The sequence below is a fragment of the Hemicordylus capensis genome, chromosome 2 (genome assembly GCF_027244095.1).
Source record: "Hemicordylus capensis ecotype Gifberg chromosome 2, rHemCap1.1.pri, whole genome shotgun sequence".
Lineage (NCBI taxonomy): Eukaryota > Metazoa > Chordata > Lepidosauria > Squamata > Cordylidae > Hemicordylus > Hemicordylus capensis.
In genome coordinates this window covers 365,713,127-365,740,454 of record NC_069658.1, presented here as the reverse complement: position 1 = coordinate 365,740,454, position 27,328 = coordinate 365,713,127, and the positions used below count along the sequence as shown (strand labels likewise).

The window sequence follows — 27,328 nt, the reverse complement described above, 5'->3', positions numbered from 1 at the left end:
GAGTGCTCCGCAAACCCGGGCTTTCTGACCGTGAGTAGCCGTGGCGTGGCTCTGCGCCACAGCTACTCCCAAGGAGAACCCAGGAGGGGAGGTGAAAAGCCGCCTCCCAGTTCCGGGGGTCTCGCCAGCATGCTCTGCACTCTTGCACAGGGCATGCTGGAGCTTGCGGAGGCTGATTGGCCACTGCTCCCCCCAGCCCCCGCCGGCTCCATCACGGAGCCAGCAATCGTGTGGGTGGCCGATCCGGCTGCCCAGGGCTCCCGCCCCGCTCGTGTGTGGGGAGAGCAGGCTTAGCCCGCTCTCCCCGCACACCCTGCTGAACCGGGTCTCACTGATCGTAAGACCCGGTCCTCTGTCATTTATTTCAAGAGACACAAGATATTTATAAGACAGAAAAGCAGATTCTTGAGAAAACACAACCAACTCGATGGTTACATGAATTTTTAAATTGGGAGTATGCTAAATATCGCCTTCCCTGCATTTGGCTTCTGCAATGTGAACAGATATGTCAGAAGACGATAGATATTTTACTGTTGTTGACAATGATTATTCCACTTGTCTGGGGGTGGGGGAACATTTGATATTTGTTGCTAACTTCAGACTTCAACAGTACCCCCAAAATGCTGTTAAGCTAAAGGCAATTTTACTTTCCTGGTATCCCCACTTTACTTTCCTTGTATCCAGCTCCCTTGAGAAGTCCATAATGCTGGGAAAAGTTGAAGGAAAGAGAAGAGGACGACCAGCAGCAAGGTGGATGGACTCAATTACAACAGCAATGAATGCACCACTGAGAGACCTTAAAGGCCAAGTTGGAGACAGATCATCCTGGAGAGAATCTATCTATGTGGTCGCTAAGAGTTGACACAGACTTGACGGCACTTAATCAATCAATCAATCCCCACTCAGAAAACAGTTGTTGGCTGACTCCTCGGCTTAACTATTTTGAAAAATTCATGAAGGTGATGAAAGTATTTCCCTTTCTTCTATTTGAACAAAAAGATTTTCAGGCCAATACTATGCATGTTCGCTCAGAAGTAATTCCTATTGTACCTAATGAGTCTTACTTCCAAGTAGGTGTGCCTAGGATTTCAAGTCTTAGGGTTTGTTTGTTTATTTAAACAGGATGTACATTTACATCCACATCCACAAAGAACATATGCAACTGAAAGCAATGATAACATTGAAGCTTACCAAATTGTTCTTGCAAAACTCAAATGTCTAGATATGGAAATGAAACCAAATCCATAAGTACTAATGACAAACTGGAAGGTAACTTGCATTAATACCAAGATGTATACAATAATAAATTCTAGGAAAATCAAGAATCTACATCACTGGATCGTGTGTGTTTAGTCACACCAGGAAATGTTCACTGAACATGTTTCAAAATCGAAAAGACACTGTTCGCCAGACAGATCTTTAGAACTATACCTTTATTTTGGGTTCTTCTAATCTATCCCCATGTTTTGGTGCCAAGAATCGGTTCTGAAATTCATGCATCCCTTCCCAGCAATTTGCTGTGGGTACAGAGATTTTTTTCCCTTGCTTGTATAGCTGACTCATTCACTTCAGCAAAGAGGAGAGACGCAACTCTGCACATGCATCACTATGTGAAGGGCTCTGTTGAAATGAATGAGGAGCTGGATCATGCAGGAGCTCCATGTGTGCAGCAGAGCACATAATGAGCTCTGAATGAGAACAATAAACCCTATTTTAAGCTGCACGTAGTTAAATGCAAAACCCAGCAGCTCTGCAACTAATGGCTTCTCCTCCAAAAGCCTTAATTTTATGCTAATCATCACCCAAACTTTATTCCTTTTGCCAGAGATTAGCTTAATTAGGTAGGAGTTCAGTTTGCAAGGCAATGGTTTCTATTTAACTTGTTTCAAGTGAACAGTAAAAGCAAAAAGAATCATCCAACACTTTTTGCCATTCGTGCTGTCAAACAAATTAACATGACTGTATTTGATATTACTTGCCAAGAGGCCTGCAAAATGAAATTTAAGGGGAGTCGTACAGCACATTATCACAGAATTTGAAATCCTACAAAGAAAATGTTTTGACAGCTTGCCACAAAAGATTATGATTAGCTATTTATGTACATAGTTCCATGTTTCATAGACCCACTATTATTACATATATCAAAGCACAGGCAACAGGAAACAAACGTAGTGCAATCATTTTCCAAATCAATCACACACAAAATATAGAGAAAACTGAGAGAACCTGAGAACCAGCATATAGGGCTGACATCTTTGGCATGACTTTTTCTGGTCTAAAACATCATGAAATACCTCTAGGCCTTTTTCTCAATTCAATTCCTCCTGATCACTTTTGGAAAAGTATACGCTTTATTACAGGTAGTCAGTGCTGGAAAAGACATATAGATCTGTGCTGCTTAGCCACAGGTAGGAATCTATTGCATACCTCTTCCCCTTTAATCACAAAGCAAAGCAAAGCAATTGGTGGCCCTAAAACAAAGCCCTTGCTAATACCCACCGCCCAGAAATGCCAGCCTGAAGAGAGAGAGAGAAGACAACCCCTGAACTGAATGCCCTTGGTAGCAGGTTGGCATTTCCATCAAGCACTGCCAAAGCATTCCTGGGCAGTATCTTCTGATTTCTGGGGAGAAGGAGTCTGAGTGGGATCTTATTCCTGGTTTCCAAACATCAGGTGAACAGCAGCTTTAGGAAAGGGAGAAAGACCATTTTAAAAACAACATTAATTATTTTCTACTTCCTCATTATCAGAACGTAATAATATGTACATTGAAAATAAACCCCCACACCTCAAACCCTGCAATCTCTATGCTTTGTTTATTTTACGCAAGCCAGATCCTCAGCTCACGTTAACTGGCACCACCAGTCTACTAAGGGGTGGCAGGAGGTAGATTGTGGTCTACTGGTGGACCATTGGCCAATTTCTGCTGGAGTACATAATGCCTGCTGATTGACCACATCATATGCTGCCTTAAGTTTCTTCTGAGGAAATGTGTGCACTTCTCAGCCAGCCTCCAATAATATGAGATAATGTAAGAGATTTGTAGAAATTTTTAGAGAGGTTATCAAGTATGACTTTTACAGCTCTAAGAGAAAGAAATATTGCAGCCCTAAAAGGGTTGAAGGGTGTCTGTGTGGTGCTCAAGAAGATAAATGGTGCACCAGATCCACCTAAGCTCAAGATACAATTTTCAGCAATCAAATAAATACCAAGGAAATAGGGTTGTGAATGCCTACATTGAACATCTGCGAATCAGACAGAGCTGGAGCCAGAAAGTGAGCTAGAATTGCAAACACCTGATTTCAAAAAAGCTACCCCTTGGGATGTTGGCATCAGAAACTTGTCAAGACACTGAAATCATTGGAACCCTGGGACAGAAAGCACACAATTTAGATGTTCATAATTCACATCTTTATTCCGATCTACTTACCTGGGTTTGTTCCAGATACTTTCCCAGTCATTGGTGATGACAACGATGAAGAGAAGACTTCACAAATCACATCTGAATGAAAGAAAAGGAATAATTAATAGAATATGCTTATTCTGAAGAGTGGTCATATAACCCCATCAATGTGCAGCTATTTATAGCCTGATCATATGCATCCTGATCATATGCATGTTTACTCAGAAGTACGTTCCACTGTATTCAATGGCATTTTCTGCGTTAAATAGCAAGGCATAATATAAGGCTCTCTCCTTATATACCTCAGTTCTTTCAGCAGGACACTTTGAGTCTCTTCTCACGATCTGTGAGAAGGGCTTGCAGGGGTGCTGCGGGAAAGGCAGGTTAAACCTGCCTTCCCTGCAGACGATCTCGTCCTCCCCTCCCTGGGCAGGCAGATTGCCCCCAGATGACCAGCCACTCTCCCAGCAACTCCGAGGGTCACCCTGCCACCTGGAGCTCCGATAATGTACCACATGAGTGCGTGGTGCATTATGGGAATCCCTCCTCCCCAAGTGTGACACATGGGCAAAAAAAATGAGGTTAAGGGAGTGCTTGTTCCCTTAACCTCATTTTAAAGGGTGGCTGAATAGGCAGGTTTGCCACCATGTAGCTGCTGGGATCAGCCTGATCCTGGCAGTTCACACATGTGTGCAAAACCGGGCTGAGTTCCCTTGGCCTGGTTTTGCATGCCCGTGGGAATAGCCTCTATATAGCTGTTATGAGATTTTTGGGAGAAACAAAAGCATGAACATCATTTCTATGATTACGAATATTGATTTGCAAATATTTTGGCTGATACAGTTCACTGTAGGTTTATAACAGTCTCTTCCTCCACTAAGTGAATTTCCTTCCAGTCCCATCCTCATAGGGGAAGTTTGGTCTAAACAACATTTTGTTTATGCCATCACAATTTTTGAAGAGATAATGTGGGCTAGTGTCTTGAAAATTAGTAGTGACACATTTTAAACACCTACCATCCAGAGAGAGCTCAGCAGTGGGAATTGCCCTGTGTATGAGAAGAAGATCATAGGTATCAGTACACTGTAAAACACAATGGAGTAGCAGATAGGCAGTCACACAAGTGTAGGGAAGGTTCATAGAAATCACAAGAATGGTGTTTTTTTTTAAATCATGACACTACATTTCTTAAATCATAGGTTTTTACTACCTTGGCACAGATATCTTGTGAAGTCTGTCTGAATACTCTGAATAAAAGAGCTTCAGTATTTGGGATAAAGGGCCAAATTAATCTAAACTGGCCACTTTTATACCTCAAAAAATTAGCAGAAATTGGCCATCTCTTTGCTGGTTCACACATACATGTTGTTCATCACTTGATGACTCTAGGATCAAGTTACCACACTTAAGTATGCATGAGCCATCATAAATTAGGGATGTTCATGGAACCAATTTTCCCGGTTCAGTTCAAATCCTAACTGGACTCAAACCAGACCGGGCATATTTGGTTTTGGCACCCTGAACAAGGGCCCTGGCTCCGTTCAAATTTGAGCCAATTTGGGCTTGTTTTAGGGGAGCCAGAAATAAATTATTTTTAAGGTGGACTTACCGCCACCGAGGGCTTTGGTGGCCTCGGGCAGTGCTGCTGTGGCCACGGGGGCCATCTCCAGAAGCTCCCCCTCCCCCTGACAGCCTCCCCCAGTCCTCCACGGACCAATTTGGCCCAATTGGGGGCTGTTTCAGCAATCTGTGCATGTGTGTTGGCCATTTTTGAAGCCACTTTTGTGTGGAAGCCTTGGAAATGGCCACCACACACTCACAGAGGGCTGAAACACCCCCCCCCCCAAATGGTCTGAACTGGCCCGTGGGAGACCGAAGGAGGCTGACAGGGGGAGGGGGAGCCACTGGAGACCCCTCCATGGCCACAGCAGCACCCCTGAGGCTGCCGAAGCCCTCAATGACGGTAAGTCCACCTTTTAAAAAAAACAAAATGTAATGTCACTGACACTCCTGAAACAGCCCCGAAACAGCCAAGGAGATTTGGCCTGACCTTGAGCCGAATTGGGCCCAGTTTGAGATCAAGCCCAGTTCGAGATCGAGCTGGTTCGCACACCCCTTTAACAAATGAAATGCTACTGACTGACTTTTCAGATTAACATCTTGCCTTAACCACAATGCCTGGCATCCAGACAAAGTTACTCAATAGTACTACTCAGGAGGTACTCTACAGGGCTACTTAATTTCCATAGGATTCCCACTGAGTAATTTAGTTAGGATGTCAGCCAATGCTTTTCAATGAGACTGGTTCACACAATCAGTTGCCAATCATAAAAGCCTGCCTGTGCAGCCATTCTGTTCTGTTCTTTTTTGCACTGTTCTTTTGGGCACAGCCAAATGTCCCTGGGCCCCTGAGGGAGGGGCCCCTGCTGGCAGGGTGATAGCTTCTCTTTGCTCTCCCTCTCATGCCTCTCTGAAGAAGAAGGTGGGGGGCACAGGCTGGGCCTATATTTATTTTTTGTACCAAGGTCCATTTGAACCTTGCGTGTGTGTTCTCACTCTCTCTCTCCCGCACCCCCTCCCCCGCAACCACACACACACACACACACACACACACACACACACACCCTCTGAGGGATCATGATTGCAGAAAGAAGCCTCACCCTCTGCAGGCACCCAAATTCCATGCATACAGCCAAACCTTTTGGAGGAGCCTATGCATGTAGGCATGATTTGTACGATCTAAACATGGACTGACATCCAGACTCAGTTACTCAATATTACTGCTCATGGGTTACTCCAAAGGGCTACTTAATTTCAATAGGACTACTCAGGAGTAGATCAGTCTGGACATCAGCCACTCTGTATGGACTGTACAAATCATGCCTATGGATTTAGGTCTCTAGGCAAACATGCTGCTGCATGCATGGACACCAGGCACACAGTTCTGCTCCTGCAGCCATGAAAGCAATTTATTGTGACATGACATGTCTGCACAAGGCTCCAGTATTGAGCAACCAGCGAATGAGCAATCCACTGAGGTGGTTCATTTAGGTTCATTTCATATTTGAATTAACTTGTTCCTTGGGAAATGGTAACTGACTAGACCTTGGTCAGGTATATGAGAACTACATTATCTAAATAGCATAATAATAACCTCAAATTAACAATGTCCCCCCCGCAAGCAGAACAATCCTTTTAGACTTTGGTGATATGAAAAAACTCCATATCATAGGTTAGTTAGCTGCTTTGTCCTGAACTTTCCCCACACTTTTTTTTTTAAAGGCTGGGCCGCCACCAAAATTCTGTCTGAAACATGACTTCACCACTTACTGAGACAATTGCTGCTTTCAGACATAATGTGAAATGGGGGCCAACTCACCTCAGGATGGCCCTTTGTTACGTCTGAAGCCGTGGTTCTGGGACCCAACCATAGCTCCAATCCCTACCCCCAGCCTCCAGATGAACCCTCGATTGGCTCACTTACCAAATTGAAGGTCTGGAGTGTGTCATCTGGTTTGGGCAACTCACCCAAACTGGAGTTAATGGAGGAAGCTCCTCCTGCTGCTTAAATTACATTGACTGGCATGGCTTTCCTCCCCAGATCCTAGAAAACCTGTGCAGCCAGTTTCCGTCCCCTTCCAGGCTCAGTTAGCACAGCTCCGGCTCATCTGGGTGTGTGTCGGGATGTAGAGAAGAACCGCAGGTTCACTGAACCCGTGGGTTCGGAACTACATCCGAATGGGCCCAAGATCTTTTTCCTATGTATTTTTGCCAAGGTAAAAAAAAAAAGAACCTCATATGGGTGGTTCAAATTATTCTTTTCCAAAGTGCACCACTTTGCCCTTATCCATCTTGAAGTATGCCTACCATTTTGCTCTCCCAGTTTTACAAAGTTTCTCTTTCCTTCTAACTCGCTGCCTAAATTTCAGCTAAGTTAAATAACTAGGCTTTAGCTCATTTCAATAACTTTCTGTCATCTGCTTTCCCCATGCCATTGCTGACGCTTTTGGTGGGTCGGCAGAGAACAACTTAAACAGCATGTAACATAGCACACTACTATGATATTGTTCAATGTTTCTCCATTTTGAAATTGTACAATGCATGCCTATTCTGTTTTCCATCTTTTACCCAGTAGTTGGTTTATAGTGATAACCAAACACAGACGCCGCCTTCAGACGTAACACGGAACTGTGGGTCCAATGGAACCGCATTCAGACAGACTGTCCTCTTTGCAGTCAGCGAGACTGCAGATAGGTGGAGTTTCTGGCTGTGTGGGCTTCCTTCTTTTGTGAAGGACAGCCTGCATAGCCAATAGCAGCCAGAGTGAAGGAGGAGCTTCCTCCCTCAACTCCGGCTTGGGAAAAGGCTAACAGTGGTGCCAGCGTTCAGACATAACACCAGCAATCCCAAACTGGAGGTGGCGGCCATAAAACTTAGAGATGCCCAAAGGTGACAAATAGAGTTTGGGAAGGAAGCTGCGGATCCATTTTTTTGCCGTAACTCTGGTTGCCTGCATTCAGACATATGGTTGGTGAAACTGGAAGTGAAGGGACATCTGGTTTTGTGGGATGTGCAAATGTGGCCTAAGAGATTTCAGCTCCAAAATGATTTCCTTGAATCAGAACTCTAGGCAGAATTCTACAGTATCTAATCCATACCGATAGATACTGAAATCTAAAAGCTGTCCTGTGACCACTGCAGGGTTTTTGTTTTGTTTTTTCACCTTTCAACTGAAAATGATAGTTGTTACCAGGTTTCTTCATCTTTTCTGTGTGAGGAAAAATAATATACAAAGAAGCTATAGCATTCATTTGCACAATTCCTGCCCTGCTTTAGTACTCCTCTCTCAAATTGGCAAAGTCTTGACATGCAGTCATAAACCATTGAAAAGTATTGTGCCAGATGTGTAGCACATAGGTGAGGCACAGAAAAGCACTTACCTGGTCCACTGTGTTTGGTTAATGATTTTACCTACCAAGAGCAAGAAAACTGGATAAGATTGCTGATTCATGCAAAACAACAGCTGCCATCAAAGAATATGTTGCTACAAAGTCTGAATTCTGTTACCAGAGCAGATATGGCATGATGAGGTTCACTAAGCAAACAGTCTGGTGAGCTCCCATAGGTATGACCCAGTGTGCTATTTGTGAAATGACACTCAGAATTGGAAAAATGAGCCATAGTATCAAGAGAGAGAAATGTGGCTGGCAAGACATCAACGTCCTCTATTTTCATGCTTTACCCATCTTCCCTCTCATATACTGATACACACACAAACAAACAAATTCCATAAAAACCACATATAATACCTTAAAATCAGTTAAACAATAAAAACCACACAACACCAGAAAAAAGCCACCATAAAAAGACAACAGGAACAGGAGGGCTGAGAAACCTGGCAGTCCCTAAGAGGTAAAAGCCTCAACAAATAAAAAGGTATTTCATTGTTTTTTAAAAGCAGCCACAGATGTCAAAGAGAGGACATTCACTGGAAGAGCATTCTAGAGCCTGGGGGCAACAACAGAGAAGGCCCAGTCACATGTGCATAACAATTTAGCCTCTCTCAATGTTGGCACATGGAAAAAAGGCCCCCCTGATGACTTTGTTGGGTGGGCAGAAACCCTTGGGAGCAGGCGGTCCTTCAGGTATCCAGGGCCCAAACCGTAAAGGGCTTTAAAGATAATAACCAGCACCTTGAATTGGATCAAAAAATAAATTAGCAGCTAGTGTAGCTCTTTCAAATATGCTCCAAGTGAGCAGTTCCAGAGAGAACCCTCTGACTTGTCTGGATTTAACTTCAATTAAAGAGAGGGAGAGGGAGATGGAGAAAGGAGTCTCTCTCTCTTTAATTGAGGTTAAATCCAGACAAGATGGAGGTACTGTTGGTCAGTAGAAAAGCTAAGCAGGATAAATTTATTTAACTAGCTCTGGATAGGGTTGTACTCCCCTTGAAAGAGCAAGTGTGCAGCTTGGGAGTGTTTCTGGACACGGCTTGGTTTTTGGATGCTCAGGTAGAGGTGGTGGCCAGGGGTGTCTTTGCACAGCTTCAGCTAGTGTGCCAGTTATGTCCCTTTCTGGAGAAGGCAGATCTGGCCATAATTACCCGTGCCCTAATCACATTGTGGCTGGATAACTGCAATGCATTTTACATGGGTCTGCCCTTGAAGAATATTCGGAAACTTTAATTGGTACAGAATGCAGCTGCCAGGGTTCTTACTGGAACTGCCCACATGGAGCATATTACACCTATTTTGAAAGAGCTGCACTGGCTACTGATTTGTTTTCATATTTTAATTTTTGTAAACCACCTTGGGATTCTTTCTGAAAGGCGGTATAAAAATTGAGGAATTTAAAAAATATTCTTCCCATAGAAAAGTCAATTGCATATGCACATATATTTGGGGGACTTTTGGGTGCGGGCGGGTAAACACTAATGAATGTTTGGATGTTTGGTATATGTAGGAAAGAGCCGGCTTTTAGAGAGTGCACCATAACGTACTGGAGAAAGAGAGTGCTCTGAATGTTTTGGAAAGGGGATCCGGTAGCGTTGGCTTATGTCTTCTTAATGTTCAGTTTGTCTGATAAATAACAGCTAGGCTTGGACCCATAAAGATGATGGCAGTAGAAACTTCTAATCCTCTCTAAAAACATCAACCCTAGTCCACAATCTAACAAGTAACCACCAGAGAGAGACATCACAAGCAGTCAAAGGTGTGTCAAACAGATATAAAATGTTCTGCGAAACAGATATAAAATGTAGGGATGTGGACAAAACCAGCTGGCCCACTTCAGTTCAGGTTCAAACCGAACTCGAACCAAACCAGGCCAGTTCAGTTCTGGCCCCCTTCGAACCCACTCCCCTGGTCTGGTCCAGGGGGGTTCGACAAACAATTAAAAATATATGTTTGTTTTTATTTTTATTAAACTTACCCCGTCCGGGGGCTTCTCTAAGGTGGTGGTGTGGTCCGTGGAGGTTCCCCGGCCTCTTGCCGGCCTCCTGGGTAGTCAAAACCTGCCTGGTTTGGGCATCTTCGGCCCTTTTCAGGCCTGTTCCCTGGTGTGGTGGCCATTTTGGAGGCTGCCATGCCTGAGCAGTGGGACCCTGCGTGGCTGCCGCACCAGGAGATAGGCCCAGAAAGGGCTGAAGATGCCAGAACTGGGCAAGTTTTAACTACCCAGGAGGCCGACAGGTGGAAGGGAACCTCCATAGAACCCCACCACCACCACCACATTGGAGAAGCCTCCAGAGGGGGTAAGTTTAATAAAAAACATGTTAAAAAAATTTAATTGCTCTTCGAACCCCTACCTGGCAGGGGGGTGGGTGTTTTCAGTTCGAGCTCAAGCCGAACTTCGGGGTGGGGTTCAGCTCAGTCCCGAACCTTCAAACCGAACTGGTTCAACATCAAACCGGTTCAGTTTCAAAACTGTTTGCACACCCCTAATAAAATGTTCCAAAGGAGAAAAGGAAAACCCCAAATTGGGAGAATAGAAATCTACCCCAAAAGTCCCCTAGTATTTCTACTTCTGACCAGCCACCCCCAGTGCTTTTAGATTCATTGCTAATTGTATTTGCTTAGAAAACAATCTGTATCTCTGAGTTCACAGAAAAAATGCCAGGTATCACTCACATATTCTGAACTTTGCACAGTCATCCTAACATATATTGCTTCATTAGCACAGCTCATTCTTTCCATTGCTGTGGTAGGTGTGATAGGGTAAGTTCACTTACCATGTACTACTTGCATTAGGGTACCTAGGTTGGAGATGTAAACTGCTGTGTGGCTTCTGACATCCTGAATGACTGACTGGTCCAGATCCACTCTTAACACTTCCACATTGTCGTTACTGAAATTCTGTTTCTTAATTCTAACATGCAAAACAGGTAATTTAATCACTCAATCACACCATCACAATTGATTTTTCAGTTTGCCATTCCTAAAGCTAGCTGCTAAGTTTAGAATAGGGTATGTACTGAAGAGACAATGGAACATATTATTAAGTGTTAGGTATCATTATTAATGCCATATTATATTTATTGCTGCTGTAGAGGCATGGTTAAAGCACATGACTATATCCCTGAAGGCAGGAAGTTCAAGTTGCAAGTCCTTAACACTGACTCCCAGTTCACTTGATAAGTAAGGAACTGAACAAGTAAACCACAGAGTCAACTCCTGCGGGCCAAGCCATAAAGCAACTGAATCTATGCAGTGTTTTAGGGTGGTGGTTCCTCTTAGGGGAAATGTGTAAATAAATAATCTATCTGTTTGAATATCTTGAAACCCTTATGTCATAATTCAGAATGATAGCAGAAAGGTCTTAATGTAGAAAAGGGGGGGGGGGTACTTGGATTCTAAATTCTTCATTTGAGGAGAATGGACCATTTGCCAGACCAGTAGTAATGGCTGTATACAATGGCTGCTTTCGGACATAACGTGAAACCATGAATTGACAAACCTGATGTTACATCTAGAAGCCAGGAATCGTCCCACAAATGATCACTGAGCTGCGGAACCTCCGGTTTCAGGGCAGAGAAGCCCCTCCCTCCCCCTGGTCTGCTAAACTGCATCCAATCAAACTCTGTTGTGCTCACATCACCAGACTGTGAGCAAGGGATCAGGACATCAGCAGGGCTTCAACCACTGCCTGTTATTTTCAAGGAGGCATGCTGAGCATGATTGTACCTTTTAGGCATTGGTCGCACAACCTTGGGAGAGAAAGGGCATTTAAACCCCTTCATCAAAGCCATGCAGTCTTGCATAAGCAGAACTACTGGTACTGAGGGATACAGAAGGGCATTAGAGGGTCACGCCAGGAAGGGATCATGATGACCTCTAAGAGGGAATATGTATATGAGAGGATCCCAAGGTTTGGTACACCATGACAAAAGATGCTTTTGTGATGCTAGACCTTTCTGGTCTAGGTAGTTGAGAAAGCCCCAACATATTCCTGCCCCCATGTTGGCTTGCCAGCCAGGGAATAGCCCTCTCATGAGAGGGCCAGTCCACTGGGGAGGACCAGAGGCTCCATGAGCTTCGGGTCTTCATAGGACTGCGCTGTCATGAGATAATCCATGCAACCATAGGAGGCCCCCCGGATGTTGGCCCAATAGAACCCATACTCCATGCCTTGCACTCTCCACTCCACCCTTACAGACTCTCTAGAAATCTGGGCCACTCCATGTGTCCAGGCGCTTCCGGGTGGGCAGAGTTGGGTGACATTTTGGATGGGTCCTAACACATGTTCAGAATTTCCAGGCTGGGCTGGAATATGTAGACTGGGACTGGTTGCAGCATATGTAGATCAGCTGCCACAGGGAATTCCAGGTGAGGGGGTATGCTGTTTTCCAGGTGGCTGTGCTGGACAAAGAAAAACATGCATATGTGCTATGGGGCAACCAGACTGCCTGAGGGAGTGCTTTGACTCTTGCTGTCCTCCAGTCACCAGGACTGTGAAAGGTGTGGGGCATCCTCTCCCAGGGCTTGCCAGGCTGGTTGGCAAAAGCCCTCCAGTGGTCTGCTCTGGAACACTGTCTGTCATAATCACACAGGAAAAATGTCTCATGTGATTAGATTGAATAGTGCTCCTGATGGATGGTTCTTCTCGTGAGTACTACCATAGACTGCATTCCTGCACCCAAGGGGAAGGGTCTGGGTCCCCCTTCAGACTTGTACAAAAAATAGTGTGGCACCACTCATGAATTCAAGGGGCCATCTTTTCACACAAACTTTGGTATCGCTCCCCTGGCATGTGATGCCTTTGTTGGGGAACGACCGAGCTGCCCGGTTACTGGTGTCACCAGGACTCCATGTGCTTGTGCAAATATGTTTGCAGCCTTTAATTTGTGGAGACCTCTCCTGCTGTGCTCATCTTGTCATTACCTCCCTTTTTTGTGTGGATTGGGAAAGGGGGGAACATAAGACTCAGTGGGAAGTGGGGTTTCCACAATGTTGTTTTCTCCCTTTGCATGAATTGGAGATTTGGATGTAGTGATGTGACATCTCCATTGCCGGGCAACAGTAGGAGGAGTGCTGAGACTCCATTGGGTGGGGCAATTCATCAGAGAGATGGCCAGTGAGTAGTGCAGCAGGCATAGAGTTGACACGTTTCTGGGCTTGTCTGAACTGCCCTCTCTATGGTTCTGGGAATGAGCACAGCATAAAACCCAGGTTACAGCAGCCACAGAATTCGGACAGTACTATGCTGCCTTCAAACTTGAGGTTCAGTCAGCGAAACTCACTACAAACTGAAGGTTCATATTACGGTTTGGGCTTGCAAACCTCGGGTTGCTTTTGTGACAAAGCTGTGGTTTCATGCATTTGAATGTCTACAAAATCGAACCTCTGGCTCTTCGGTTTGGCGTTATATGTGAAGCTGGCCACTATTAAGCTCATGCATGATCAACACCTCTAGCTGCAGTTAGGGCAGTCAGGTTGCAATCTAAAGATCTTCACTATATTTTTAAAATCCTGCTGAGATGATGGGCAGCCGCAGTTTCTCCTGCCCATCAGGTTCCTCCTGGCCTAATGAGCAGGACTCCAGGAGTCACACAGCCACACGGCAGGTGAAGGAGAGAGAGCAGATATGACTGGATGAAGGAAGAATGTGCAGAAGAAACCATGGTGGCTGCCAAGTCTCCTCCTGCATCCAGGAATTTAACAGGAAAGTGCTGATCCCTGAGTTGCACCCTGGCAATCCTAACTGCAATCCCTTTCCCCTCAGAGGTAGGCCACTGATAGAATAAATTGGTTGTCATACATTAAAAACAATTGTGAAGACATAATTAACTTTACTAATAAATTACAAGGTGTCAGCACAAACAAATTCATTCACACCAGCTAGAACAATGCATAATAAATCAAAATAAATTAAAGAAAGCATCAGTGGTGAGTGATATACATAAATCATGCCATAGTAATTAGGCTAATACTTTCAGATGCTGATTACAGCAGGAGCCAAAAACTCCGTGGTTCCAGGTTTCTCACTGCATCACAATTATTCAAATTAGTGGACCTCCATAGGAGATCACCGATGATTAGAGAGAGGTGCAATCTTTGTTACATGCCAACAGAAGGGAAATTGCAATATGGACCATTACCTCTCTTGGGCTTGTTGAAAATCCTATAAAGTGAAGGAAAAGAAGTTGTTTTGAGTGCAAAACAGAGAAAGGGAGGTGTCTAGTAAGTCATAATTTATTAACTGAAAAAAAACCCCTCTTACTTTGAGGAAGAGGCAAGCATCCATTTGCTCTGTCAGTGTCTGTAGCTCCTGAAGGCCCTGAACAGCAGTGTTCCTCTTCTCTTCTACTTGCTTTTTCAGTGCCATAATGTCCGCTAACTGTTTTCTTTCATTGGATTGGATGTCACCTAGGATCTGCTTCTCTTTTTGATCTACCTGAGATTTTATCTCTTGGAAGAGCTTTGACAGCTGATCAGTCAAAGTTTTCTTATTGTTCTAAAAAAAGGAAGAGGACAAGCATTTGCAGCACAGCTGTGGGATTACAGGTCTAAAGTTAGGACAGCTTAAGACAGCTTCTCAAAACAAATGCTAGCTCTGTGCTCACAGCCTTGGCTTGATCTGAATAAGCTTACAAGGAAACAAACATTGTTTAAAAAATGTGTGTTACTGCAATTATAGACTCAACACACACAAATTATTACATTTAAAGCTTCAGTCATGGAATGCAATAATTTAAAACAAACCATCAAATGTATAGCTGCACTCTGGAAGCACTAGACTGATAACACATGGCTGATGGACAAAGATGATTTTCTGATCTAACCAACACTTCCAGAGCATGGGCACGTGTTGTATTCTATCTAGTAATCTTTTATGTTTTGTCATTGAGAAGTTTGTCCCAGTGAAGATCCTGTAGAGAGTGTGGGGGATGGAGTCGGGGGGAAAGGGAGGGAAAGGCGGAGAAGAAAATGGAGTTGTTTCTGGAATAAAGTCTTAGTTAAACAAACATAAGATTGCTTTATTTAGATGCCATGACATGTCTATACCTACAAAGATTAGAATCGTTCAGACAATGGTTTTTCCCATGACACTCTATAGATGCGAAAGCTGGACTTTGAAGAAGCAAGATAGAAAAAGCATTGACACTTTTGAACTTTGGCACTGGAGAAGACTTTTGAGGATACCTTGGGCAGCCAGGAAAATAAACAACTGGATCATAGAACAAATCAAACCCGAATTTTCACTCGGGGCACAAATGACCAGGCTCAAACTATCATACTTTGGACACATTATACGAAAACCCATCTCCCTTGAGAAGTCCACCATGCTGGCAAAAGTTGAAGGAAAGAGAAGAAGAGGATGACCAGCAGCAAGGTGGATGGACTCAATTATGACAACAATGAATGCACCACTGAAAGACTTTGAAGGTCAAGTTGAAGATAGATCATCCTGGAGAGAATCTATCTATGTGGTTGCTAAGAGTCGACACTGACTTGACAGCACTGAATCAATCAGTGAGTCAAGATTGCTTTGTATTTATGAGGGAAACAGCTATAAAACATTTGGTGCTGGGATTTTGAATTACCCAAGCATATGAGCCTGCAAAGCTTGTGAATGTTCTTGCAACCTCGTTTTATTGCATCACTTGGCCTACATTCCTGAACTTCTTCCTACTATCGCTGCTGCTGATTATTTCTTTAGCTTCCTGACCTGCACAACCCCTAAAGGTACTTTTTCCTTATCACTCCTGGACTCTGTTGTTCACTGGATGCCCACTGCAGCATGGTTCAGATCCCACCACCTCCATTTTTATTGCCCACCCCCAGGAGAACTGGAAACAATGGAGGTCCTATTTCTGCAATTACCTCCTCACCATAGAGACCCCTGATTTTATAGCAGCAAAGCAGAAGGAGATATTGCTTCACTGCTTAAGCCATGAAGGCCAGAGAATATATAATCATTTGCCCTTTCCTGATGACTTGGAAGATGATGCCAATTCTTATGAAGCTATTTTTCAAGACTTAGATGATCATTTCAACTCCTACTTTGAATGTGATTGCTGAATGTTACAAATTCTATTCTAGATCACAACTGCCTGGTGAATCTATTGATCAGTATATTACAGCATTGCATGCCTTAAGTGTAACCTTAGTTTGCCAAAATTACCGATGAAATTATCAGGGATCAGATTGTTATGAAAACAAACTGTGAAAAGCTGCTCCAGGAGCAGAAACTTACCTTAGCTGAAGTTATAGAGATGGCTAGGAGGGTAGAAAATGCTCTTCACTGTGCCAAATTGCTCTCTCTGGTACTCCAAAACTATCCTCTTGAAATCTAGGCTGTTCATTCTAAATCCTTCCAAACCCAATCTTATCGTATGGCCCAACCCCAGAAAGTGGCAGCACAAGAAAGGAGGAGCTACCAATGCTATTGATGTGGAGGCTCTGCTCACAAAGTTGATTTTGCTCACTGTCCTTCATGGAAAGTGTTTCTTGCAACAGGTGCAAGAAAAGAGGACATTTTGCTAAGGTTTGCAAATCTGCTGTCCTCCCCAGTTCACTATATGATAAAGATGAGGCAGATGAACCTGACAGCATTTTAAGTGTGACAGACACAGAGCCTGCCTTTCCACATTGTCATGTAAAACTTAATGGCCATGAAGTGCAGATGATGACTTCTTTTGGTTCTCCGTACAGTATCATTTCCCATATGCTTTACTCCTTACTACTTCAGATCTACACTTGCAGCCTTCAGCCATCCACTCATGGGGATATGGAGGGTTCCCTATTGCCATAAATGGATACTTCACTGCTGTCAAAGTATGTACAAAGGATGTACTGCAGAAGGGAAAGTGTGTGTCATAAAAAGGGCTCAATATTGGACTGGAAACATCAGAATGATCTACAGATAGTGTTAGACCCAAATAGCACAATTTTGTACTTGTCTTAGGTCTATCATCAAATTCTTCTGCTCAGAAGTTCTCACAAATACATAGCCTTCATTACCCCAGAGGGCCTTTTTCAATACCAAAGACTGCCTTTTGGATTATCCTCTGCAGCTTCAGTATTACAATAAATGATGCATGCAGTTTTGGGGACTACAGGTGGCATCACGTACTTTAAGTATGATATTTTAGTGTATGGCAAAACCATTGAGGAAAATGATGCTAAACTGACAGAAGATTAAGAAACTCTGACAACACGGACTTACTATCTCGGCAGAGGAATGTCAGTTTTGCACATACTCGGTGATGTACTTGGGATATACAATATCTCTGTTTTGTGCATCCCAAAACAGACTTGGTGAAAGCTAATTGAGAAGCACCAAAGCCACACAACAAAGATGCACTTAGCTCATTTTTAGGACTCTGTATTACTCTAAATTTGTTAGACAATTTGCCTAAAAGGTTGCTCCATTGTGTCTTTTTAAAAAGAATGTAGCGTTTAACTGGAATGAATTCTACAAGATTAGTTTTTAGATTATCAAATAAGCCATTGCTGAAAACCCTGCTCTCACTTGTCTAACAAAACCAACATGCAAGCACACTATTGTAACCACTGATGCTTCTGAATATGGTTTGAGTGCTGTCTTGACCTAGCAGTTACTGTTGCCTTGGCTTCTAGAGTGCTTACTGCTTCATATAACATGTATTCTGTCATTGAAAAAGAAGCGCTAGCATGTTTCTGGATAGTGAGACACTTCAGGACTTACTTGTGGGGCAAAAAATTCACTTTACGGTCAGACTATAAACCCCATCTGTTTTATTTACTACTTGGGGATCAAGTTGAGCAACCCCAAGAATAGCCAAATGGATCACCAGACTTATGGATTTTGATTTCCAGGTGCAATATCTTCCAGGTCTTTGGAATACAACGGCAGATTGTTTATCTTGACTTCATCTTCCAGGCCAAGAGCAGATCCCAGAAGATGAGGATGAAGAGTAATAATTGCACAAATAGCTTCATCCACTCATGGAGTGATCATGTCTTCTGAATGTAAAGCAGCCCTCAGTCCTGATCAAGTGCTTACTGAATTTAAACCTTACATAACCAATGGATGGCCATGCAAATACAAGGTGCCTGAACATCTTTAACCATACATGCACTTAGCAAGTGAGCTGTCTCTTTTCAATTGGCTGGTGCTAAGGACTGGTTGTTTAGTGGTGCCAACCTCCTTACAAGCAAAAGTGAACAAAATTGCCCATGAAGGTCACCTGGGCATGACCTGGACTAAAAGGCAAATCAGAGTGAGTTTCTGGTGGCTGGGTATGGACAAACACATTGAAATTTTAATCAGGAACTGTTTGGCTTATGTTGTATCTGATAAATCACAGAAGACTTTTCCATCCTTTGACTCTAGTAGAGTATCCCAATGGTCCCTGGGAAAAACGTGCTCTGGATATAATGGAGCCTTTGATAATCAACCCTCAAAACAAAGATTTGTTATAGTGATGGTGGGTTTCTGTTCCAGGTGGTCAGAAGTTTCATTTGCTGACAACATTACTACAAACAAGGTGATCCAGTTCATGGCTGCAGTTTTTGCAAGAGAAGGTCTTCCTAAAGAACTGGTGACTGACAATGAGACACAGCTTACTTCATTTGAAATAGAGCAATACATGCATAACCATGAGGTAAAACACAAGACTCTTTCCTTGTACCATTCTTGGGGGAATGGCTTAGTGAAAAGAATGAACAGATTAGTGAAAGAAAGTGTAAAACTGGCTGCTACACAACTCTGGAAAAAGGCAATATTTGAAACTCTATTTGCTTATCAACCTACTCCTCACTCTACTACAGGAAAATCAGCTTTTGAACTGCTGAAAGGATGCAAATTTACTACCAAACCTACCCAATGGCAACAACTGACAGGGCTTTCCAAGCCATCTCACTCTGAGAATGCAGAGATTCATGATTGGGTAAGGGAGAAGCAACAAAAATACAAATTGTATGTGAATCAGAAACAGGGTGTGAAACAGCAAACATTTCAGGTGGGGGACCTTGTTCGAGTACAGCTGCCTTATAAAGTGAGAAAAGGATGTTCCTGATATTCTGGACCCAAACAAATAATCAATATCCAAGGAGATTCTGTCATAGTGGATGATGGAAAGAAATGGAACAGTTTGAGATTTCCCAGCATGTATACTATGAGACAAGAGGGAAGGGAGTCAAGAGAGGAACTGGAGAGGAATTTGATCTTGCCTCCAGTTTTGACCACACAGAGGAGGCTGATGAAAGTGATGGACTATTGTCTGCACCAGAAGAAACATCACTAACAGACCCCAAGAATTAGGAGAAGTGTGTGTGACAGAAGACCACCTAAAAGACCCAAGATTGGTCACCAAATTTTAAATTACTTCAATTCTTCTTGTTATAAAGGTGAGATATGTGCTGTATACTATCTAGTAATCTTTATGTTTTGTTGTTGGGAAGTTTGTCCCATTGGGAATCCTGTAGAGAGAGAGTGTGGGGGGGGGGGGCGGGGTCCAGTCAGGAAAAAAGGGAGGGGAAGAAGGAGGGAGGGGAAGAAGGAGAAAATTGACTTGTTTCTGGATAAAACTTTAATTAAATCTACATAAGATTTATTTGTGTCTATGAGAGAAGCAGCTATAAAACAGTGGGCTATTCAAAGAGCACAAATTGGTTCTTATTGGTTCACTCATCAACTTCTCCCACTCGGAGTCTTATTGAATTACTTCTTACCATGCTCTTATACCACTGCTGGGATCTGTTGTCTGTTGTCTGGCTTGACTGATTCACTTAGCACTGGGTTATCCTTTCTTCCTTCCCTCATGCTCTGCTGTTCTTGAGCAGCAGAAGCATACCAAGGCAACACAGGGAAGCTCAAGTCTTATCCATTAAAAGTGTCAAAAAATGGTCTATAATCTGGTGCAAAGGGTTGCCTTGGCAGCCACCTAGGGCGCTGTCCAGATTGGACACTACAACAGTGTCACTATGTGTCCATTAAGTGTCCTTCCGCACTGCCTGTGTTAATACATTTCAGTCCCTACGCTGTCAGCAAGGTGGCATTCACATTTCCAATACCTTCTTTTGGGTTGTATCTTTGTGATACAGCACTACAATGTTGTAAACAAATAGATAGCTGTATTTTCCCAGTGCAAAAGTTTCATGCAAGCTAGAACAGACTGCTCCCCCTGCTGTTGGTTTTGCACAACAACCTCTGTTTACGATTAAAAAACTATTTTGCCAAGCCGAAGTAAACTACCGCTGTTCAGCAGGAGGTTATTCACACTTGGCCTCAGGCTTCAGGATAAATGTTGAATGAAGCCACTTCGAATGACACTCTTGGCATTGAGGTAAGCAGCCCCTCCCCTCTGCTCCCCTCTGGATTTAGTTTTTGCAAGTACACATGCCAGGTGTCAGTGTTTTCCTTCCTAGCCAATGGTGGGTGGGGGGACAGAGTTTCCTGCAGAGATAGATCTGCATTTCTGAAGAGACCGTGCTTCTTATCATGCTAACGATTCTACCTCAGTGCCTCTCGTTTGCTCCAGTGTTTTCAGAAAAAGTAACTTTAAACCAGCATTTTAAAAATCCAGAAATACCTTGAGATAAGCTAGAATTTGCATCACAAAACCCAACCTCTGTGTGGAGTGGGTCCAAGGATTTCAAATGGACTTTGGGGTAAGTTTGACTGGTGTGTGAATGCACACACTCTCTCCCAAAGGAGATTCGGGGCAGAAGCCCTATCTGTAAAGCCTCCAGGTAATCTGGAAAACGCCCTAGTGTTAGTCTGTGGCATGGTAACATATGCTCCAACTGTCTCTAATTTTCAGACAGCCTCTATTGTCTGGCACTCATTCCTGGGAGAACTCTGTGGCTGCCCCTATTTTGACTCAGGGGAAATTGTGGGGATGTCTTTTAAACACATTGTTAATATGCATAACTATAAACTAGAGTTGCAATTCTTGTGGTTTAACCCTCTCACCTGAGTCTATAGAGGTTAAATCGCTGAAGAGATGGGGAGGGGTGCATGTCTATTCAGATAGTAAGTGTTGCTGAATATGTTTGAGTTTTAGCTAGTTCATAGTAAACATAATCCAATATATTGGGAAATTAAAGTTTCTAGAGTTGTGTGTGTGTGTGTGTTGTTTTTTTAAGAAGAGAAAACTGCTTTGGTCAATTTACTAACAATGCATACCAGTCAAATGAAATGTAACTATGTGAGCTGTGTTGGCAGGGAGATATGTTGGTGTGAAATCAGTTTCCTCCTATTTTCATCTGCAAAATGCTGGCGAATGTGTACTACACCTGGTTCCACTGGTATATCAGATTTTAGGGCCACCTTTCCCACTAGCTTTCCTTCTTTTTCAGGGCTTATCAAGTAGTCCTTGACTGAACCTGGAGTCAAATTATAATTTCATAGCTATAAATGTAATCAAAGGTCTATATTCTAGAGCAAGGGTTCACATCCTTGGGTCCCACATTGGGAACCTCTGCTCTTGGGGAAGCATTGGTAAGAAATGGCTGTGATATCAAATCAAAGAGAAAGGGTGGGAGTACTGGAAGGAAATATATTCATCACTAGGCATCATTAACTTAGCACACAAACCTTTATCTGATCTTCACTCTTCTGAAGATGCATGAGAGCCTTGTTCATGGCAATTTTGTTTTCCTGCATTGATTTTGTAATCAGGGAGAGAAGTGCCTGTTTAAAAGAAACATCAGTCAAGTTAGAATAATAAAAACTTGGTAGGGCTGCAAGCTTCAATCAGCTTAATTAGCAGATTAATCAACCACATTTGTAGTTGATTAATTGGAGGGGCAATTTTAACAAGACAGAGCCAATTTTATTTGCTGTGGCTGAAAGTTAATGTATTTTTTTAAAAGACTGTTTTGGAATCTGACGTCTTCCTATAAGAAGGAATTAAGTATGAAAGATGGCTTTTCCTTCTGGCAATGAGTAGTGGCTATATCACAAGAATTGTGCTCTTTAGCTTGAGCATTTTTGAACTTGCTCTCAACTATCCCACATTCTCCTTATTCAAAGCACAATTGCTTGGTACACAGGCAAGTATGAAGAAGTGTCCCCAAGCTGTCCTGACCCCATAGCACTGGTGTAACTTTATGTCAGAAAACTAGTGTCACAGGAAGTCTCCAGAGGCCAAATTCCCATTGGCCTGAGTAAACATGCATGGAAACAGGTGGCAAGTCCCTACGGAAGACAATAAAGGCAAAGTTGTGCCGTCAAGTCGGTGTTGTCTACTCCTGGTGCCCGGGGAGCCCTGTGTTTTTCTTTGGTAGAATACAGGAGAGGTTTACCATTGCCATCTCCCACACAGTATGAAATGATGCCTTTCAGCATCTTTCCTATATCACTGCTGCCTGATAGAAGTGTTTCCTATAATCTGGAAAACATACTAGCGGGGATTCGAACCAGCAACCTCTTGCTCCCTAGGCAAGTTAATTCCACACTGTGCCATTAGGTGGTTTACGGAAGACAGTAGCAGAATGAAAAGCAATGGAAATAGTCTTTGATTACTTTGGCTAACTTGTGCTCTCAGGGTTTAAAGAGCTTGGAGCTCTGGATAAGGAGTTAGCTGAAACATGCAGCAGAGTGTTCATTAACCTTGCCTGGCTCACTGTCACACTTGGGGTGGGGGGTGGGTGGGCAGGGGTTGGTTGGAGGAACAATGGGCAGTGTTGGAACAATGGGCAGTTGGTTGGAAGAACAATGAGAAATGGCTACTGTCACTCCATCCTCATTGGTTGGTGAGTGTGGATTTGTTTCATTATGAAGGGAAGTACCTGCAGAAAGCATAGAAGATAGATAAGCAAGGTCAGGTCCCCAATAGCCAGTATCCAAGCCACTGCTGAATTGGCATAAATGTTCAGCTTAAAGATTACTTGCAAAATGGGCCCATCCCTCCCTACTAGGACAATCAGTGAAATTGACATCAATCAGTGAAATTGACATACTTTTACACAGTAGCTGCTGAATTGCTTTTACATGATATTTCCTGATAACATTTCTTATATGCTATTTTCTAGTAACAATTCTTTGCATGCTATCTCTAAGTAATATTTATTGGAATTGAAGGTGCCAACAAAACTTTGGGAACTGACCACAGACTGGTCAAACCGTGCGTAAACAGAATTTTTGCCATCTGGACTTGTAAACAAGTCAGGCCTGGACCCCACTATGCCAATGATGGGTGACCAAGATTGTTTACATTAGGATGGAGACTTTAGTAGATTTGATTTGGCTGTTTTTGATTTGAGATACAACAGGAGGCTTGAGGAGAGGTTATATAAGGTGGCATACATACCCCTCCTGAAAAAAGAGAGAGGCAAGTACACTAGGAGAGGAGCCCTACTCAGACCGCAGGGAGTGGGCTGTCTGCCTTATCAGGGTGCTGGTGGGGAAACCCCCGCTCCTGCTTTTTGGATTAGTATGTGGATCTTAGGGTGTTGAAGCAACCTGTGCCTTATAGCCGTTCTTGGACACTATACCACAGCTGCGTGGGCAGCTTTCAGCCTCCCAGCGTTCCTCCCCTCCCATGGCCTCCTGAAGATACAGGTGGGTTAGACCAGTAAATATTATATCTAGAGATTGCCTTCAGTCTAGATTTTTCCAGTCCTAATGTACCTTTCTGATCCTGTCTCCTCCCCTTTCAATCTCTGTCTTCCCTGCTTCCCAGACGGGCCGCTCTCAGCCCCTGTTAGATGGCCTAACAGCACTCTGCCTCGGTCTGCTCTCCGCATCACCATTTCCCCTCCCCTTTATATTCTCTCCGCCTCTCATCCCCTTGCCTTCAGCTCATCTAATACGTAATCGGCCTCCCTCCCCCTCCCACTCTCAGCTCTCAGCTCTTCCTGTCACACTCTATAGACGATAAGCGGGGCTCTCTTTCTCTCTCTTTCCTGCGCTCATGCTGTGAACTTTGACTAAGAAAGCCAGTGGATGAAATGTTTTCATTGTGCTGGGGAACAAACTGGAGATAACTGACGTGGCTAAGCTTCATTTAGCTGCATTACAAGAGGGGGAAAGGCGATTTTTAAGAACTGCTAAACTGCTTGCAAGGGTAGAAGAGATATGCCTTTTTCTGTTAGAGTTGAGCCATGGGAATTGTTTTGGGTTGTTGCTATGCAGCAGTAGAGATTAGACTGAGTTTGGCCACTAGCCCGGACTAGACAGGAATGTATCTCCACTGTACTCAAAGCAGAAACTGCCTTTTAGCTGTTAACTGTTTCCAGTGAGGATGACTGATTCTAAATGTTGTTGAGAACTCTATATTACAATGAATAAGTATTTTGCTTACATGCCGGCGTGCTTAGTTGCCTGAATGTAATCATAGTTTCAATAAAGCCTTTTAAATTCTAGTCTGTGTGGGATGCTTGTTATCTCTCTCTTTCCCGAATGCATGTGATCTCACGGATAATGAATCTGAAGTAGCCTGATTGGCTACAGCTGTGTTAGTGACAGCCAGACTGTTCACAACAAAAATCATAAGAACATAAGAACAGCCCTGCTGGATTAGGCCCAAGGCCCATCTAGGCCAGCATCCTGTTTCACATAGTGGCCCACCAGATGCCACTGGAAGCCTACAGGCAGGAGTTGAGGGTGTGCCCTCTTTGCTTTCCAGCTGTTCAGGGTGGCCTGCATTTGAAGATGTCAATTTTCCTTCGTGTCTGATGTTGCCCATAAACGGCTCCCTAGAGAGCCTGTTCTTCTGTTTTCTCCAGTTTGGGAGATAATACCAAGAGAGACTTCATAGCAGACCCCCCCCCCCCTTCAGATCTCCAAGGAATACACACTAGACAACCTTTTCCCGCAACAGACTCCTCTGCCTTTATAACCACAATGTGGCAAACTGGAAAAGTTTTTCTCAGCATGCAACAGCAGTAATTGAAAAAGCTCCACCTGCTAGAATGTTCCTTTTCATGCAGCTGTTAAAGTAGCATAGGAGCCCTACTTGAAAGAGAGTGTTGGTGTGGCTTGTGCAGTCCAGGCCTGGAAGTTGTCGTTGGATGGCAATGGCGAGGAGGGAGGGAGCCAGAGGCTAGGTGAAGCTGTCCCAGCTAACTCAGATCTGATTGGTATAGCCTGGATCTGCATGTGTTTGAGGGCTGACTGGAGTTGTGTCGCGTTGGAGGGAGGCTGAAAACTGTGCATGACTAGAATTATGTGGGGCTATCTAGGAGTATGTGGGGCAATATGACAACGTGCATTGGATTTAGTGGGTAAAGACCTGAATGCCACCAGATATGTGTTTGTGAAGGAAAGGAAAACTAAGCACTGGGCAGGGGGCAGGGGCGTGTGTGGAAAATCCTCTGCTGTGTTTTTTCCCTTCCTCCACTTGCTGGCCAGTCTCTCCTCGACATGAATCAGGCAGGCCATATATTCAGCATTCAGCAAGCTGAATTCAGGCACAAATGATGCTGCCTGAGGCAAAAATGAGTGGCAAAAGAGGCTGGAAAAAAATCTCAAGGAAGATCCCTGCTTAACTGAAATTCTGTGCATAACATACAAGCCTGGTTTTGCATTGGGGCAGACCTACAACTGAGCAAATGTGTGCAATGAACATGGGCCACCACGAGTGGGAGCCAGACCTGATTTCCAATTTAAGCCATAATTTCACCATAGGGATAAATAGGAAACTAAAAAATATAATTAAGTCCTGAATGGCTGGGCAGAAACCTCTGAAAATTCACATGGTGTCCTACATGATTAAAGCATTAAATGTATGGGTGTTCAAGGAGATCAGTCCACCCACTGATTTTTAATTTTTTTAAAGTGTTTTAAAAAATTAAACATTTATTAAAAACAATGGGTGAATGGAGCTCCTTGAACATCCCAACATTTAATGCTACCATCATGTGCTACTCCAGCCATTCTGGATTTATAACATGGAATGCAAAAAATGGGGGTACGATGGGAGTACTCCTCCTTTTCTATGAAGGCAAGAGGCAGTTTCCTCCAAATGAGGCTTGAATAATGGACAGAGTAGGGGATTAAATCCCCGAACATCTTGTAACCTTCTGCCATGAAACAAAGCAGTTATGACACTTTGAAACAGTTTTAGAAACTTTTAAAAAAATCATTAAAAAGTAATGAGTGAACCAATATCTTTGAAGGTCCGCACACTTAATTCTATCAACATGTGATAGCATTAAGTGTTTGATTTCATTTAACACCATGTGAAATTTCAGAGCTTTCTGATCAGCCATTCAGATGCCGTTCAGATTAATCTTTTTGAGTTTCCCAGTGATCGCTACGTAGAAATTACATGATAGGGCCCATGTTCAATTATTACACACAGGCCCCTTCAGAGCTTGTTATGCCACTGTAATTTGCATATATAAATGAAGCCTCACATACTATCAGAAAAAGCAAGGAGAACTCGCCACTCCCCTACATTCTACGTATCAGACTCATTGACAGTTCTATACTGAGGCAATTTGATCAGTATACTATTTGCTTCAAAGCCTTTGAGAACTCTTTCCTTGTTCTCATACTCTGATAGCAGTTTCTGTGAGCAGCATGGCTGTATACAATTTTCACTTTCACTGAGGAGCCTGTTTGGAACGTGCTGTGCATGCCTAGACCAGCTGAAGCCCCTTACCATCTGCTTGTCATATTCATCCTGCAGGGCAACAACGCTGTGGTCCTTGTGGGAGTCTGTGATGGAGCACACGGAGCAAACGCACGCCAGGCCGTCTTGGCAGAAGCATTCCAGCAGCTTGGCATGTTCCACACATTTCCTCTCCTCCCTAGAGCTGCCAGCACTGAGATTCACCAAAGCATGGTTCTTCTGGGTGCTCTTAGCATTGTGCTTGCTCAGGTGAGCCTGGCACAGGAATGCCTCACAGGTTAGACATCTTGTCTCTGCCGACTGTGGCTTTCCTAAGCAGAAATCGCAGGGAATCATGTCCTCCTTTCTGGCAGGCCTTCTCTTTTGTTTTCGCGAAAAGGCCTTTTCCTTCTGAGGAGGCAGCGAGAAGCGTCACTGTG

The 27,328-nt window shown here is 43.6% G+C and overlaps 1 protein-coding gene and 1 long non-coding RNA gene across 4 annotated transcripts in view; one reads left to right on the top strand and one right to left on the bottom strand.

Annotated features, from left to right (window-relative positions):
* Window positions 1-1,416: 1,416 nt before the first annotated feature.
* On the bottom strand, window positions 1,417-27,328 carry LOC128344208 (tripartite motif-containing protein 29-like). Of its 2 annotated transcripts, none has more exons than XM_053293882.1 (9): window positions 26,940-27,328; window positions 21,926-22,021; window positions 14,621-14,854; window positions 14,499-14,521; window positions 11,133-11,269; window positions 8,344-8,374; window positions 4,420-4,451; window positions 3,431-3,502; window positions 1,417-2,684 (listed from the first exon to the last, which is right to left on the bottom strand). In XM_053293882.1, the coding sequence occupies exons 1-9, from the start codon at window positions 27,243-27,245 to the stop codon at window positions 2,650-2,652; spliced, it is 966 nt and encodes a 321-aa protein (XP_053149857.1). In that variant the 5' UTR covers window positions 27,246-27,328; the 3' UTR covers window positions 1,417-2,649. The 2 variants fall into 2 exon arrangements, with proteins under 2 accessions (XP_053149857.1, XP_053149858.1); XM_053293883.1 differs by lacking the exon at window positions 26,940-27,328 and adding an exon at window positions 23,963-24,083.
* The window catches only part of LOC128344210 (uncharacterized), a 64,112-nt gene continuing 57,332 nt past the window's right edge, over window positions 20,549-27,328 (top strand). The window contains exon 1 of one of the 2 annotated variants that reach the window (XR_008315723.1): window positions 20,549-20,672. This is a non-coding gene — a long non-coding RNA (uncharacterized LOC128344210). The remainder of the gene's footprint in view (window positions 20,673-27,328) is intronic. The other variant, XR_008315722.1, reaches the window with a different exon arrangement.